This window comes from Merops nubicus, unplaced genomic scaffold, assembly GCF_000691845.1.
Source record: "Merops nubicus isolate BGI_N331 unplaced genomic scaffold, ASM69184v1 scaffold16762, whole genome shotgun sequence".
Classification (NCBI taxonomy): Eukaryota; Metazoa; Chordata; class Aves; order Coraciiformes; family Meropidae; genus Merops; species Merops nubicus.
This window is the reverse complement of record NW_008594404.1, coordinates 9,732-28,381: the sequence shown is the minus strand read 5'-3', so window position 1 is coordinate 28,381 and position 18,650 is coordinate 9,732. Positions and strand designations below refer to the sequence as shown.

Below are 18,650 nucleotides of genomic sequence, written 5' to 3'. Positions count from 1 at the left end.
TGTTTGCAAAAGGAATATGATTTTGATAATCCAAAATCACAAATATCTCTGATTAGAAACCACTCACCACCCCAAAACTGGCAACATCTAAACAAAAACATCTGAAGTGGGGCCTTGTGACCACCATTTGAAAATAAAGTTCCAGGTGCATACTGAAAGGACACATCCCACACATAGTGTCAGATGATGTACACTCCACAATGAGCTCTTTTGGGGAAGAATAATCTTTTGATTCTCCTGGGTTTGTACAGCATCTATATGGTCATATTAGGCTTTTCAGCTTGGCCTTCACTGAAGTCCTGTAGATTTGACCTGGGAATTTAGAATGGTAATTTTTCCCCCACTTCCCTTGAACAATTAAACTGTAATCTGCAATGCAGCAATAATTTACAATGTGGCTCCAGGCAAAAAGCCTACTGCAGATTCTCTGTTAGAAATCATATGAACACAGCTGATATCAAGGCAATTCTCAAAGCCTGTCAAAAGTATCTATAGAAGTTCCTCATCTTTTTTCAATATGCTTAAGTTTTGAGGTTGATTACATTAACAGATGCACATAAGATCGCATTTCACTTAATGAGGTCTAACTTTTATTGCCAAATGATTTTAATGGCTTGGGAAGCAGAAGCTCCAAATATAATGCATCTCCAACAGGAACATTAATATACAGCCTCCTTAAAAATTTGCAAAGATAATATATCTTGATACCATGACATATACACATACAGTATTGGGGGGGGACATGTTTAGGGAGTTGAAATTGTAACCTCTGTGTATTTTCCTACATAGCGATAAAATAAAAAACTTAACCTGTTACTTCAATTGTTTGTAGGTTTTAGGCAGTTGACAGGAAATTTACTTTTATATAAATAAATGTTATCTCATTACCAACAATCTCCATTAAGGTCTAGCAGACCATGAAATGGACTTTGCAAGATCAAGCAATGTGCTAAGGCCCAGAAAAACATTATTTTATCTCCCAGCTTCAGAAATTATGAGGTAAATGAAGCACTATATTACGGTTTAAAGCACACACACTAAATAGGCCTTTTTAGCTAAGGCATTAGGAAAGAGAAGTGCAGATTACTCATAACTGTGAAAAGTACTATTAGGTTATTTGGCACTTGCTTCTTAGCTTAATTTCCTACTGTTATTAACTTCTTACAGAATGTGCTTTTTGCAGAGGAGAGGTTGTAATACTTCTAATATAGGATAAGGAAGAACATATTTTAGACAGTAGGGGAGGCAAATATGGTTCTAACACATTACCAGAAACAACTTTCCTGTTCAGAGTAAAAAAATATTTACAAATCTATGGTAAGGAAAAAAAAATCAAAATAAAGCAAGAAAAGACAAATATATTTTCCTGAATGCTAACTAAGATATTAGAGCTTTTGTTCAGTTTGAATAGAAATAGTGTCATTTCTAAAACACACTGAGATTTATATCCCTTCAGGAGGCTAAAAGGATACGTTTTAAATCAGTTGAGCAAAATAACATAGGATCACATTTTGTTCCCTAAATGTCATAAGGAATCTAAAACCGAAACAAAATGTAAATTAACCAAATATAGTACTGAGCCATTGGAACTTCAACAAGGACTTGGTGGGAAAACAATTTTGATTTTTATTTTCTAAAAGTGCAAGCTATTGCACCTGGCTTCAGACCTGTCAAAGACAGACAAATACAGTTGGGGGCGGGCGCCAGGAATGAATAACAACGTACAGAGGGAACAAGTTTTTAATTTGCAGGAGGTAGGTCATGAAGGAGACCCGTGGAGGGCTTAGTTTCTCTCAGCTACAGAAAATACAGTTTCCAGTCTCTGAATTCCATATTAAAAAAAAAAAAATTGAAAAATAAAATATTGTGAGTCACAATAAGAATCGTTTCAATATTCAGTTACCACTTCTTTCAGACTTACTTTTCTATATTTATCCATTTTCCTGAAGAGCAACTAGTGTCCCCCCAACACTCAGCCTTAGACTCCTTTGTCACTAGGTAAGGAAAAGCTTAAATCAAATTTACTCTGGTTCTTGACTGCAAAGCAGAAAAGAGTTACCAAAAGGAAATTGGTAAAACAGAAGATAAACATCTGCCTGCAGCTCTGGGTGATTATGGTCTGCTGAACAGATTTCCCTGCGTGGACATCCTTCAGCTGCCTGGACTGAGGTGCTATTCCAGCACACATCCTCCCCTCATTGTTTCTTCCTTGGAAGAAACAACTCTTCCCCTAGTTCATGGTCTTCTAATTATATTTCTGTTCTTTCTGCTTAATGCTGAGCATAAATAAATCATAAAAACAGATCCTGACCTCCTCAATATCTGTTCTTCCTGTGATTCAGTATACTGATACCATTGTATACCAGATGCAAATTACCAGGTGTTGTTCACTGGGAACAAAAGCTCTTCTAGACATGATCTCTTCACTCTTGATGACTTTCCACTGTGTAGGCTTTTTTTAAACATGGCTCACTCCCCTGAAATGCAAGTTTGATTTACAACCCCACTGCCATTTTCAATTAGCCCATTTTCTCTAACCTAAGCAACTACATTCAGCTTATTGCAACACTTACTAAATCACCATATGCACTTAGAAACCATTTATCACTCAGATGTTATTAATACCATTTTCAACTTATCTCCAGCATTTCTATAGAGACAAAACACACCTTATGGTCGGACTGCACGGTACCTTATTCCTCACGCACATTGGCTGTAGAGAAACCACCACAAAGCTGCAAAAGGAGAAATGGCTGGAGAAATATTTTCAATATAATTGAAACCTACAGCAGGAATGGGTTTTGAAATAGATATTTACTGTAACACACTCCTGCGTTACATGTATTAGGAAGAATTTCTTTACTGAAAGAGTGGTTAGACACTGGAACAGGCTGCCCAGGGAGGTGGTGGAGTCACCATCCCTGGAGGTGTTCAAAAAATGAGTAGACGTGGTACTTTGCGACATGGGTTAGTGCTTGTGGTCGTGCTGGGCTGACAGCTGGAGGTCTTTTCCAATTTTAATGATTCCATGATTCTACCAAAAGACTCTTAATCTCACCATAACATGGTGATTATAAATTACCAAAATGTCTTTTATAAATATGTAAATCTCCCAGATGTCTTTAGCAGACAGCCAAATCCCATTTTTTACACACACCCTCCCATCACTTGCCTACACCCACAGCTAAGGTTCCCCACATGCCTAGACATTTCAGCCAGCAAGCTAGAATTGGCCAAAGAATATTGAATTTTAATATTTATTTTTAATAAGGTTTACATAGTATTAAAAATACCTTTACCTGGAAGACTGAATTATGAATGTCTGAATTATCAATAAGATAATTAAGACATTAATGTAGGTGATTTAATTGCAGGTTTTATGCAGCCCAAGGCTTCCTGCCTACTCTGTGACTGATCTGGTACCAAATCAGCAACATGGGCTCCCTCTTTTACCTTTCCAACACCGATGTCAGTTTAAAATATAGCTTTGAATTAATTGTAAACTTATTTCAAAGGTTTCACCTCCTCTGGAAGGGAAGATGGGAAATGATAACAGAAAATAAAAACTTTAAACATCTAAGACCATCAAATATAAACAGATGCAAAATGATTTCTGAGGTTCTTTTCCCAGCCCTTTGAAAGGGACATCAGCAGCAATGCAAAGCACTTCTGCAGGAGGCACTTCTAGCCTGTGAGCAACTCGCTGACGTCAGATTTAAATTTGTAACACAGCAACCTGTAAAAATATGCAAGGTCTTAGACTTCAGGCACTCAAGAGACTGTAACTGTCCCAGTCCTGATCAGAGCTGCTCTTAACTGTCCTCACTGGGCTTGTACCACTATTCACAGTTGCCTACAGTTCCCCTTTAAAACCTCATCTCCTACATCTCCAAGTATTAGGCAGGATTTTTATATATTCTTTAAAAACAATACATAAAGGAAAAAATTGCTAATGCAATCCTGTGCCCTTTCTATTCCTTAAGAATATTAAGTGGGAGAAAGATATACACTTTCTTTTGTTTCTCTTTAAAACCAAACATCTGTTCTTAACGCTTCATTTTTGTTCATCAGAAGCATAAATCAGAGCTGTTTAAACCCATTTTCTTCACTTCTAACATACTAAAACGGTAAATCAAATCACACTACATACAAATGAGATCAAAAACATGGTTTAAATCCTAAATTTGTGTTTTAAATTATTGTGAAAGGCTACAAACTAGAGCATCTGGTAACCTAAATTCAGTTGTCCATAACATGGGCTCTAAAGGCAAAATAAGCAATACAGCAGCCTGAGCCAGCCTTTAAAAAAGCTTTCAAAGCTGCTTTAAACACTAATGCCAGAAATGACCACATAAGGTTATGTTTCCGTTATCTGAACTCCTACTTACAGGTACATTTTTTACAATGTAGACTTAAAATTTAAGAAAGATTAAACAAACCAAAGAACAGCAGGGTCTGTGTCTTGCTGAAGTAACTCTTTAACCACTACAAATCTGAAATCTTTTTAGGAATGGTCTTCCAAGTCAAAACAATACATCCTTAACTTGAGAGTTATCTTCCTTGACTCAGAAGTCCACTATGAAATATTACTTGAGTGGTGCCAGTATCAATTTAAACCACATCTGCAGTTCATTAGCCATCCCGTGTTCTGGCCCTGGGAGCTGCCAGGTCATCCAAGGACACCATTGCTTCACAACTATTAGGCACTTTTCCCTGTGTTTTAACTCACCTCTTCAGTTCCAGTTAGAGATCACTGAATCTGAAGTACACTTCTACATTTGTAGTAACTTATAAAGTTGGAGATACAAGTTAGAATTCAGGTATAATTTTTTAGCTATATAACTTTAGACTAGTCTACATAACATATTTTCAAAGAGGACAGGGGGGGAAAAAAGAGACATTGTCATACAAAATTACATGGGTCATACAGGTCTCCTGAAGAGATCCATAACAGGATGGCTGGGAAGAAAGAGTCCTACAGCCTTGCAACAGATACACGTGAAGCGTGGGATCACTAAGGAACTGCTGTGCTGTACCTGGGTGACCTTCCTAGCTACCTGCAAAACTGTACAACAGTACGACACTCGCAACGTCCAGCAGTGCACAACACTACAGGCACTTACTCAAGCAGTGCTAAAAGAGCATACCTGGATCAACGTGTCTGAGCTATATTTTGTCACCCGCAACCCACTAAACATTATTCTGTATCTAGCACGGGCTTAACTAGAAAGAGAGAAAGAAATTTTAACCGTTCCTGATTAATTTTTATCTATTCTGTAAAAATCTCTAGGACGAAAACCTCTTAAAATTCTTTTTAAAAAATTATTTCATCCCACATCTATAAAAGACCTGCTCTATCCTTTCTCAGTCACTAAGGAAATAAAATATAAGTTTTCCATTTTTACAGTGCATATATTTATCTTCTTTCCTTCCACTGGTGCTTGACCTGTCTGCCTGTCATGACCACAACGCAAGCCCTGTATGACATGGTAGCTTACCTCATCTGTGGTGTGAGCTATAGGAATACTAACCAAAACAGTCCCAGCTAAAACATACTCCAGCACTTTGCTATACACCACCAGCAGATTAATCAACAAATGACTCATTGCTGAGGCACAAGCTCTACTATGGATGGGGCTTTGGCATCTCACAGAAACAGTAATAAATCCAGACTGGCGAGGAAGTCCATAGGAGCACTGGTGGTAAAGGCTCCTCTACTGCTGAAACAGCACCCCCTTACAGCACTGTTGTGCCATGCCGTGCCCTCAACTCCTGCACTGTTCCTTTTTGGCTGAGATACAGAAATCTCCACCACAGCATTCCTCTTTTTCAGCAAGAAAAAAATGTGTACTGGGTAAATTCCAACATAGCTTATGATGCTTTATTTACCCTAGTTGTACTTACCTCTTCCATGTAGCAATACCATTCTTTGTTCACTCTTCAAACCACTATTGCTAATTTCCGGACTTTACTAGATTGTAAGCTAAGGCTGATGAATTGAATCACAGAATCTCAGAAGGGCTGGGGTTGGAAGGAACCTCTGGAGATCATCTAGTACAACCCCACTGCTAAAGCAGATTCATTTAGAGCAGGTTTCACAGGAACACATCCAGATGGGTTTTGAAAGTCTCCAGAGAAGGAGGTTCTACAATCTCTCTGGGCAGCCTGTTCCAGTGCTCCATCACCCTCAGACCAAACTGGTATCTCTCCACATCAGCTAACATACAAATATCCTTGTGGTATTTTAATGTTTGCTAAAAACAAGACTGATGACAATGCATCTATGGAAACTCTTAATACAGCTATTGCTTGCAGTCCCAGATAATTTTAGTTCACACTAATACACCTCATATTGTGGCTATTGTAATACTACCTAAGCAGAAAAACACTTTCATTTGTTTATTTGTTTCCATAATAGAGAAGATCTGATAATTGACTAATAAAGAGCAGTGCTACAGATCAAGGACAGGTATTACTCCAACCAGGACAGGACAAATGCAACTGAAACTGTATCCACTCTGCACATCAATTTTAGTGATAACAGCCATGAATGAGAGTGCCTCCCAAATAAATCCAAGTTTGATACTAGTGATGTTTTTGGTAGGCAGCCAAAGTTCAACATACAAAATAGATTGCTCACCCAATTATGGAAAAAGTGTCTAGAAACACTCATAATATAAAAAAGTGATTACACCTGGCAAAAGTGTCTGCAGTTATTGCCTATTTATGGAAATCAATTACATTCAAATAGCAAAATTCTACTTTTTAAAGTAGCAATGTGAATTTTTAAAGAGTGACTTTGCAAGACATTCATATTATAAAGGCAGCATAATTAGATATATCTCATAAAGTGTAACCAGATAAACAAGCACAGAATAATGTAGAACAAAAAAATTATATAACTAAAAAATATTTCTAATCATCTATTTTCTCCTTTTCACAACCTTTTCACCTTAAGGGGGGGGGGGGGGGGTGGGGGTGTTACAGTTGCTCCAATACACAAGAATATTCTCATGCCTCTAAAACTCAGGCAATAAAAGAAAGAACATGCCTCAGTTCTGCATCCAGTGAATGAATGACAGGAGATGAAGCCCTTCTGGGTGCATTTCAGAATTCATACGATGGGCTCTGTTGAGTACCGCTGCACATCTAAAAGTCAGAGCTGCAATGTTTCTCTTACACTACTGACAAAATATCTAAGTCTACAAGACTAGTATTCCAAGTTGAGACAACATAAACACATTTGTAATTATCAAAACAATCAGAAGCCACAGTTCCTTACCAGTAAGTCACTAAAACAGAAATATTACAGTGGCATGTAAGCTCAGTTAACATATAAGAAATCAAAAAACTTACTTAAGAATGACTTAAAATAAGACCATTAGTCGGGGCCCAGTAATAGCTGGTTACAGATTAACACCCATATAAAATCAGTTTTTAGGTAGTTAAGACATCAGATCTGTTGATCAAAGTTAGTTAAAAAAAACAAAGCAGCGAAATAAGGTTATCAGACTTTTCACAAGTAAAATATTTCCATTAAGTAAAACATCAATGAGTTGAGAACTTGGGAGTCCAATCAGAATCATGCAATAGCAATTTATGCTAACCATACATATATATACACACATATACAAGTTTCATTTTTATACATTTAAATAACATTTCTGCATATATACATTTGTATATATAAAGTTTTAATATGAGTTTTAAAAAATAATAAATTATATATAAACTTAAGAACTCAGTAGAACTTCAGTCAACGCAGTGTCCTCATTCTGTCTAGTGAAGAACACCTTTATCTGTTAGTGTGGGTTTATATTCATATTTTGCTTTACAAAAATAAGGCAGATTTAAAGTGGATTTCTCAATTGTCTTCCCACTTCCAGGTGTTGGTTTGGTTGCAGAGCAGTGTTGATGCACGTGAACTAGGTTCCTTGAAGAGAAAACTAAGCCAGAAGGTCTCATCCATGTGCATGCCAAATGTCTTCCAAGCACCAAAAAATACATACATAAACATTAAAACTAATAGTTAAGCAAGAACATACTGAAGATGCTTAGTCAAGGAGACAAGTTTCAGTTTAGGCTGAGGCAAAAATCTCACAACACGTACACAGCAAAGGTGCAGTTTGATACTGAGGCTAAAGTGTGATGACCAGCCCCTGCTGCAATCAACTACTCAGTAGGAGACGCATAACCTGGTACTAGCAGACACAGCAGAAGACAGTACAAGGGAAAGAACGGCTACTCTCAGGGCACAAAGTCCTCCTAAGTTTTTGTTTTCTTCCTATTGTACTTGCTGTTAAAATATTTGAGTGTTGTGTGTTCATGAACACACAACTTTTATAAATTCAGGCAGCTGTGCCCAGAAGCAAAGAATTTCTACAAAACTGATATAAAAGGTTTCTGGTAATGTATTTATTTGGTCACAAGACAGGTGTACACCATAGCAAGTATATGCCATATAAAGCTAGGTCTTGCTTCACACTTTTGTAGTAGAACATAATTTTTCACACTTCAAGCAGTGAACACCACGATGCTTCTGTTAACCAGTTTCTCTCTACCCAATTGTAGAAAGAAATCCAATCCCCACCTTCCTGAAAGGAACAGCATATGAGATGATCCAACGCTTTGTTCCCATTGCCAATTAATTACTAAGGAAAAATACAATGTTAGTAGAAAGCAAATGAAATCTATTCATACTATGATTGTATTTAATTATGCTGAAAATATTTTCAGGACATAAAATGAAGAAAGACATCATTTGATAACATATATATACACACAGCGTTACTACTTGGCAGAGACACAAGGCCACCTCTTCTAACAAAGATGTTAAAAAACTCTAACGCAAAGTTTTGTATAATGCCTTTGGAAAATAACCTACATTATCCCAAGTAATTAGAAAAATAATTTTAAAAAATATTGTAATAAACTAGCTGACAATATTTGCAAAAAAGACTGGGAAGGACTGTAACCGTATGTACAGCTAAGGAGAACTGGAAAGTGAACAGCTGAAGGGATAGCTATTAAACTGTTTTTATCTTCCTTGTCAAGTTGTTCTCCTTTGTAAACTATAAAGTTTTAAAATAAAACATCAACAACAACAAAAATAAACACAACCAGCAGCATGTAAGTCAAAGAATGTAAGGCTGTAGTCTGAGAAAGAAACCTGGTTTTCCATCATTCATCAAGGACGAAACAAACTGACAGCTGCCAGACTTTAAAAAAACAAAAAGTATGGATAAACAGTAAGCAAATTAGAAGTTGGATTTTTTTTAAGTATATTGATTAATACTGCATAATAGAACTAGATAACTAGCAGAAGATGAGTTTCAAGAAACTGAAACCCAAAGTATGCTTTGCCATATTCATGTAACTGTGTGTTCACTGTACAAATACTCCCTGCTCATTCACTGAGTGCTCTGGCTCTTGATAAAGAAAAAAGCTTCAGTTCTTAGAAGCTGTTGACAACTACATCTGCTTCCTGCCAGAGCTACAAACGTACCCTTAGGAAAGTAAGCACAAGCATGTTAAGCTGAACCATCTCAACATATAGTTTCTAAAATGTGTGTATACATACAACACATTGATACATACACATTATATAGACATATACAACTAGAACTGCCCCTGATATTCTGCAGGAAGTTAAATAATTATGCCCATTATTGGTATATTAATTTTGTACTCTGGGGCACTAAAGTCAGCATGTTCAAAATACTCCAAATTTTTTATTTCCTCAGAAATCATATCATTATTTCTTTGTGCTCTCTCCAGATGGAGGTAGGCCCTTCCTCCCACCATGAAAGTGCAAGTTAATTTTTAATGGTAATAAAAAGAGTTTCATATACGAAAATGCTAAAAATCACCACAAAATGATAACTGTTTTCCTGTAAAGAAAAAAAAAAAATATCTATTAAGGTCCATATGACACAGGTGCACACTGAGAACTGCTAGTTTTACAGAAAACCAGACACCCCTACTCCAGTCTGAACAACCAAAGATAAGAACTTTTAACTCAAAAGTAAACTGCATCAGTGGTTGGCAGCAATGTAATCAGCTGCTCAACTGTTTTGGGGCGTTTCAGAACTACTGTTGGAGCGAAAAAAAAAAATTCAAATTAATAGTGCACTACATTTTAAAAATCCCATTCCTTTAAAAAGATGCAGGACACCTACTTGGGAATCTGAACTTATACCAAGAGCACCTTTAATAAATGCTCATAATATCAAAACTTAGAAACTGCAGTAAAAGCTAAACCCAAAGCATCATGTTCAGAATAGGAAGATGTGTAGTAAAAATGTTTGACTAATACACAAGCTATTTGAAACCCTGACACCCTCCCCCCCCGCAACGTTCCTCTTTCTATCTGAACACGAGATGTAGATTAAGCAGTCTATTTCACTTTGAAGTGTATTCTGCTTTCACACTTCTGTTCTCAGAAGACTGGAGTTAGCCCACCAAATATAAAAAACAGCCTTAGGTAATTTTTCTTCCAAAGTCAGTACTTTCTTGTTCTGACCTACACATGCAAGTCAGTATTTGTGGCAGATGTTCATTACTAATGTTCCTGAAATTTGTCTAGTTTTGTGAACCACACAACAGGTACATTCTCATACTGCCACTGTTGCAACAAGAGACTCATCTGCTGTCAAAGCAACAAACTCTTCATTGCCATTAAGATCACACACACGCTCTACAGGACATGTAGCAGCAACAGGGCCTTTCTGCACCTGGCAAACACTCACTGGTGCAGTGTACAGCACGTGTCAGACTACCAAAGACTTTTGCCTGGATGAATAGTGTTCATAACATTCATTATGAAATACAGGAAAAAGTTTGATGCTTAGAAGCACCCCAGGCAGACTGACACTTGTCAGATCTAGAGAGTCACATTTTAAAAGTGACATATCAGCACAGGAAAAATTTCTTTTAAACACCCTAAAATGAAAGTAAATAATAAAGGTTTATTTAAACTAGTTGTCCATCTTTGAACATGTTCTCAAAATAAGAAAGCAGAAAAAAAAGGCAGACATTTAAAATAGAAATATCAGTGATGCTAGTACAGTGAACTAGTCACAGGGCAGCTGTTAGATACATTAGCAGGCCTATATATTGCAACTTCAACAAAAGTAGGTGAAATCAACACTAATGAAGTTTCCATTTGATGGACTGGATTTTCAAAGGCTTATGAACACTGTGAGACAGAAAGAAACCATGAGGAACCTCAAAAGCATCTTAAGCAGGCTGTATACCAAGTCTTCAAATGGAGAAAATAGTTCCCTAACAGAACACTTCTCCAGTACTCACTAGACACATGCATTTTACAGAGGTTTCACAGTCCAGTCCATCCTAGTCTCCAAATCACAGGTTTCAACCAACACAGATAACTGAAGATATTAGGAGTTAGTACTGAATCTAGATATGTCATAGGGAAAAAAAATCCATGAAAGCACTGTTGCTGGTTTCTACAAAAATAGTAGGCTTGGTGTAAAAAACTAAAATATTTTAGTACCTTTTAAAGGTAGCCAAGGTCTCCACTCTAATAAATGAAAAGAAAACAGCATTTAACCTAGTCTTTGTGGTAAATCAGAGTAGCATATGAAGTTTAGCATCTTTGAAGTGTTTCATAAGATACTATCTCTACAATAAAAAAAAGTACCTGGTAAGAAAGTACCTGGAAAAGATAGCTGGAAAGATAATGCCATGTCTTAAAGTTCAAGGCAACCAGGATCAGACTATGCTATACTCTGGAAACTGTTGAAAGAAAAGATGCAGCAGTTATTCATAGTAGTTTCCTAGTTTCTTCTTCGGATCATAATGATCTTGACATCTGAGGCACAAGGGAAAGTTTACAAGTTTCAATCTGCATGTTTAGAGCTCCTGGAGGCAGCAGGAGTGCAACAACAAGAACAACCCAAGTGTTTTTGAGACAACTTGTTCCTATTATTTAGACAGGTTCAGAAAGCCTAAATGGAATATGCTCTACTATAACTGCGGGACTCAGTTTCAAATAGAACACTCAGAAATCCAGAATGAAGGAGAAGCACTGAAAGCCATTATGTATTTATACTACATTAACTGCTAGAATACTGTGCTGAAGACATAGTGGTAGTAGCAATATTAATAACTCAAAACACAAGGAGAAATAAGTTTGTCAAACAACAGAGAAGGTATGAACTTATTTAATTAGAATTTTTTTTTTTTTTCAGTTAAATAGAACAGAAAGATATGGCTTGATCAAGTTGTTTTTAAGAAAATGAGTTCTACTCATGATAACCTCCAAAACAAAGATTCCTCACAGATAACTCAGACTTTGGATCTAACAGGCTACTAGAAAGAGGGATAAAAATGTCACTCTTGAAAACAGTGCATTCTGCAACACTACAAGAACTATTCATGTCTAGTTTAATGCATCCTAGACTAAGTCAATCTTAAAAGACTTACTGATCTGAAAATGAATATCTGAGATGAGGTTCTTGAAGTATTCTTTATTAATATAATTAGAAGTTGCAGAAACAACTTGTAATATAAAGGCACAGGGAGACAGTTTTGTTAAAATATTCCAATCAAACAGTAAGTTACAGTACAAAAGGACAATTGTAATGCACATACAAACCCCAAACATCTCATTCAAAAATATTTCAGTGTTCATCAATAATGGGCAATGACTAAAAATATAAATTGTTATTGTACAATAAATATTTGATAGGTGCAAACAGATCCAAGATTTATTGCTCTCCACAATGTTATCCCTGTAGTGTTTTTGTTGTTTTTTTTTTTTTCATTTGTTTGTTTTAAGGTTCCAAATTCCTCTTATAATTGGCTTTAGTAAATTTCTGAGGGAACTAAACCCCAAACCAAATGTGACAGGACATTCTGACAGGTACAGAACTGCCTTGAGTAGTAACTAGAACTGGCAGTGTTTATTTCTTTTGTAATTTTGACAAGCATACTCCACTCGCTCATTGGTAAAGATGGTAGATGTTTAAAAATCAACTTTAGTGATAAGTCAAGGTTTTTATGGCAGGCTAGTATTTTGAGGGTTAATCTATTTTCTTCAAATAAGTGGATTTTGTAATGAAAAATAATATTAACCTTCTCTGACAGCTTGTGCCACATCAAGCATGTAAAACTATTTCAAATGAGGTGAGGGAAAAAATTAAAAGCTGCACTGGGCATTCTAACTTTAGAAAACAAGACAAGGGATTGGGAGCAAATTCAGTCTACATAGGAAAAGATGACTTCAAGTGAGAATTTAGAGTTCTTAAATATCCTTAATATAGTCCCCTAAGAAATCAAAAAGCACTCTGCAACTTTATATGGCTCCGCTTTTTGAGCCTTGGGGAAGAAGGGCCAGCCAGTGAGTTTGGCATTTTCCTCACCTGCACTTGCAGCAATTTGGTAAAGCAAGAGTTTCCACCAGTCTTTCGATGCAGCATGAAAAGCATACTAACATTGCTCCTCAAAGTAGCATGTGCTACCTTGCTCAGAATTCTTTTTATCTTGTATAAAATATTATTTTATACACGCATTTAAGAAATACGAGTTTCCTTCATTACTGTTACAAGAAGTAATATGCATACATTTCCTAAGAGTATCTTTTTAGGAATAAGACTTCAGGAAAAATTAAGCATTATACTAGTGATTAAAAAAAAAAAGAAAATACAAGCAAGCTCTGAAGTAAGTTCTTGTAGCAGGAACTGAGGTTTTATAAAAACTGTAATTTATGAGAACAGCTCCCAGGTTTACACAAACCTCAACAAGTAAATTTCACCTGCACTGGGAATAGTCAGTTCAAGAAAAGGTGCCTAGAGTGAACACTGCTTAATCAATTTAGCTGGCAAACCAAAAGATGAATATTTGTTAAACTCCATTACACTTGAATGCAATAGAATTGGGGATGATGCAAGCCAAACTTCTAACTTTCTAGACATCATTATTCAAATGACGGTTTTCTTCTAGCATAAGCACAGTTTTTTAGAACTTCAAACAGTAACCAAGGACCACTGAGATTTGGATTCTAAGAATGATTAGCTTCAGTACAATATAGCATTTTTTCCTTACTATTTGTTTAGAAACTAATAAACAAAACCATTTTCTTTGGTTTATGCTTAACTACACAGGACTACTGAATTTTTACTATTAGTCAAGCGTCTATCCCCAATTTAAATTAATACAGATCCTTTTACTGTACTCTCCAATTCTCAAATTATCTTTTATCTGAGTTTTGTCACACTACGATTTCCTGCTAAACAGTCATTTGTATATACTGGCATGAAGGGTAAATGTTTTGTACAATAATTACATTAAGTAATATTTCCAATGGCAAAACCATAAAAGACATCAAATGAATGTTAGTTCAAATGACATTTGAATTTATGATGTTCTTAAAATATACATGATGTCTATGCATAGTAAAATACAGTGTAAACCCCCCAAAAATTAGACAGTAAACGTGGGAATCCTGCACTCACAGTAGGAATGTACTGCACAGCATCAACATGAAAGCCTGTTAAATTTGAAACAATGCAGACACCTAGATTTACCTGGATTTAAATGCCACTTCAAGGTGTTTAAACAAACACAAAAATGAGACAATGATGTCAGGAAAAAGGCCTTTAAAACAGGCCAGGCTAACTTGACTTTCCAAGTAAGAACATCAGCTTCACAAAACCGTGACACTAATGCAGTTTTATGTAAAGTACCCTTTGACACACAAGCTGTCAATTAAGCTGTCACAGTCTTTTTTGACCTACTCCCTTTTAAATAGATAGGGAAGAAAGTCAATAGTAGCTCAAGTTTTAATTCAGTAAGTACCTTGTCTGTTTGCAAAGGAACTTTGTAACACCATAAAGTTATATTTTTATGGTATTTAGAAAACTGATAAACTCATTTCTTTTTTCGTTTTCTCTTTTCAATACCTAAGTTCAAAATTTCACCTTCTATGTGTCTTTGCAATAGTGTTTCAGCCAGTGTTGCAAAAAATTGTCCCGGTGGACTACCTCACGTTGTTACTCAGCTGTGCAAGGTACTCCCGCAGCTCCTTCGCCGCTTGGAATCTCCCGTATCGCTTCTTTGGGTTGGCACACTCGTCCAGCAAGGCCTCCAGGCGGCCGTCTTTGGCAATGTCAGCTGGGGGGTCGTGAAGTAGTCCTCCAGAAGTGCCACGCCACGTGGCGTGTCTTGATAAAAGGTTCTGACAAATAGCATAATAATTGTGGTCCACAGTGACACGAGCACAAAGAATCTCTTTCGAGAAGGACAGACAAGCTTCCTTATCACAGTCATCAAATTTGCTTTCATACCATACATCCCAGTTTTCAGGTTTATCTGTGAAATAGAAGGAAACAGTAAAAAAAAAAAAAAGTGAGAGAGTAGGAAAGAGCATATCTGTGTCTGAATACAAGCAGAAAGTCAATACACAGCAAACTGGTAATACTTCTGTAAACATTGTTTAGATGAACTCTCACATACTCTAGTCTAAGCTTGCATCTGACAGTTTGACACCATTTTCTGCTGCATCCTGGCAACACAAAAAATAAAGGGAAAGAAAAAGGGTAAAATAAAAAGCAAGAGACGGAAGCAGAAAATACAGCACACATGAAACGTACGTTCACACACACAGAGGAAATAATGAAGGACAAAAGAGTACAAGAGAATGATCCACAGCTGAAGTCAAGAGAAACAGAAAAAAAGCAACATGACTTATTTTAGTAACATAGATCTGGGTTCTCTAATCGCCCTGGGAACTAACACTAGTGGCCTAGCAAAAAAAAAAATAAACACTGCAAGGTAATTACCATAAACTTCTGAAATGTTATTTTCCAATCTCCTACTTTAGACATGGTAGTAACTATGAAGTGTGTATAAAAAAGCAGATGCATTACATATAATCTGAAGATAGAAAAAAAAAAAAAATGGCATTTACGTACATGTATAAACCTGTCTTTATATATCTAAAAAAATTACCAAATTAGAAGGTGTAACTAGTGGCTTTGTCAAAGCCTTCTTTAACTTAAAACCTGATTTACAAAAAGTAGCTTATACAATAATATGCAGGAAGCTACTAAATGTGGTGTCTCCTGAGTTCTTACTACTTTGTTAGAAAACTTTCATCTGAATTTTTTACGCTACTACAAACTTCGAGAAGAGGTCCTTATCATGGAGTCTCACCATTTTGCAGATCTCTTCTAGAACTGTGATGTACAGAGAAAAGTTTAGTCTGAGCTGACTATTGGCCTACAAATTTATGGTGCACTGAAAGGCAGTCTAAAAAAAGAAAAATGGATACTAAAGATGACAGCTAGAATTATAAAAATGTGATGTAGAACTTGAACAATGAACAGCACAGTCAAAATGGAAACAAGCCAGCAACAAAGGAGAATGAGAAAAAAAGGGCTTCAGCAAAACCAAACATGATGCCCCATACAGAGCACAATTAAATGTTACTGTACAGTGCAACTGAACAGAATGTGCATATTCAAATATCTAAGCAGGCATATTAAACACTGTAGACAGAGATTGGTTAATGGAACTTTCCAGAAGATTAATGAAAGCAGTATTAAATGTCAAGTTTATACAAAGACTGGGAACTTTTTTATGTCCTCTTTGTTTTTTTTTTGTGTTCTTGACTGTTAGATTACAAATCATGTAGCAAAACCCTAGTTAGATCCAATTTAGCCTGAGAACTAGAGACAACACACCTAAGTGCGACACTTTCAGCATTCAGCTTCTGCAAGAAGCTACTTGCTCCTATTCCACCTATACATGATCCTTGTTGGAGCTCATTTGACCATTTTCATGACTGAGCAATTCAGACATGCTCCAAAAGTCTTAAATAATATTATTTTAAGAGGGTGGAGAAATTAAAAAAAAAAAAAGGAACACTTGTATGGCCCAGAAGTACTAAAAATGTACTGATATCCAATAAATGAAAAGGATTTCTTTGTAGGCTCCAATAATTCAATCTGAGCTCCTTGAGAACATATACTAAATCTAATACCAAAAAAAAAAAAAAAAAAAAAAAACACAAGATGACAAAAAAACCACCCAGACCACAGCAAAAACCCCACACCACTGGGGAAAAAAAAAAATAAAAAAATACGTACTTCCTGAACACTGTGTGGATAAAAAATATGCTCTTAAAGTTAATTCAGCAGAATAGCATATGAAATCTATCTGTAAAGCTTAAAACAATCCATTCACCCAAAGCAAACTGGAATCCCTTGGCCTGTTGCCATGAAGTTCTGCAGGATCTAGAGTTTCATGTTTACTGTCTCTAGCCCCTAAGTTTGTAAAGTTTTCATTACAAACTCAAACAGAATATAAACCCATGTGATGTCACTTGGTCAAGCATCTCTCCTGCTGCCACTGCTTTTAGCATTTACAGTTAACAGAAAGATGAACAAATTTTCATTATTCCCACTTGGGAACAACATTAAAATTAACTATTCCTTCTGTTCCATTATTACACAGAGCACCAACCTGAATAACTGAACCAGAAGCCAGCTATGTAACTAACACAAAGCAGACAGTAAGACTGTCTTGTCATTCACAGAAAATAGAATTACAAGACTTCTGTCTTTACAGAAGTCTGGACAACAGGAAAGGAAACTCTCTCTCTTAGCTAAGGAGACAAGTCAGTCAGACAGCCCACCTGTCTGTATCTGTCCACCCGCCTGTACAAACCCCTTCACCACTAACCCTCTCCCCCCACCCCGACCTCTCCATTAAAACAGGATTACAGAGATTAGAAGTGCATGTAAATCAAATTCAGGTAAAAGCAACACGTCGTAAAGTTGACAAATTGGTCAGTTAATTAGTGGCCTAATTGCAGAAGAAAGCTAATTAGTTTGTTAACTGGTAGTCTCCTTATAAAGCCAACAAAGTTGGTATTTAGCAACTACAGGTACTTTAAACATGTGCTTGCAGAGAAAGAAGAGACGGGGGTGAGGGGAGGGGAGAGAAAGAAGACACTTACTCTGTCTGATTAACCTTTTGTCTGCTACCAGAACATTTTCTGCATCTACAATGATAACTTTCCCATCTCTTGGTCCAACTGCAAAGTTGTCAAAACTGACATCAAGGAGGTAGAGTGCAAATTCAAAGTCATTATTTGTCAGCTGCTCAGCTATTTCCATCAATTGCCAGGCCAGGTCCACTCGTTTCTCCCATGGTGCATTAAAGTAACTCCACAGCTCTTCTCCAACGTAATTGACAGCCACCATTCTTCCACATGCTCCTAAGTACTTTGCAAATGGCCAACCCTCATCAGATGGAAAACTCTGTATATAAAAAGATTTTTTAACATCTTCATTAATACAAAACAGCTTAGATTTAAAAAGTCTGTTCAAGAAAATTTAGAAGAGACAGAAAAAACAACACAAAATACATTTACATGAGCAAGAGGCTCTGCTGGACTACTAAAGGAAAGAAGCTGGAGGACCTGAAATAATATACAACCCATATCCAGCTTCTCATATACTATATATCTACATATATTCACATACACATGCACAATCCCAACATCTTTTTCTATTGGCATTTTATACTCATCTGTTATACTAACGCAAGTATACTTCCCACCAAGACAATTTTGCACCTGATATTTTTAATTAAGCTAACCTCTAAGATGGCAGGTGTAGAAG

General features: G+C 36.4%; 1 protein-coding gene across 1 annotated transcript; it reads right to left on the bottom strand.

The window, feature by feature from the left end:
- Positions 1-14,986: 14,986 nt before the first annotated feature.
- Positions 14,987-18,287, bottom strand: LOC103768619 (chromosome unknown open reading frame, human C3orf58; the record flags this gene model as incomplete). Its single annotated transcript, XM_008935772.1, has 2 exons — positions 14,987-15,333; positions 17,984-18,287. Coding segments are annotated over 2 exons (636 nt in total), but the record flags the coding sequence as incomplete, so codon positions are not given.
- Positions 18,288-18,650: the final 363 nt, after the last annotated feature.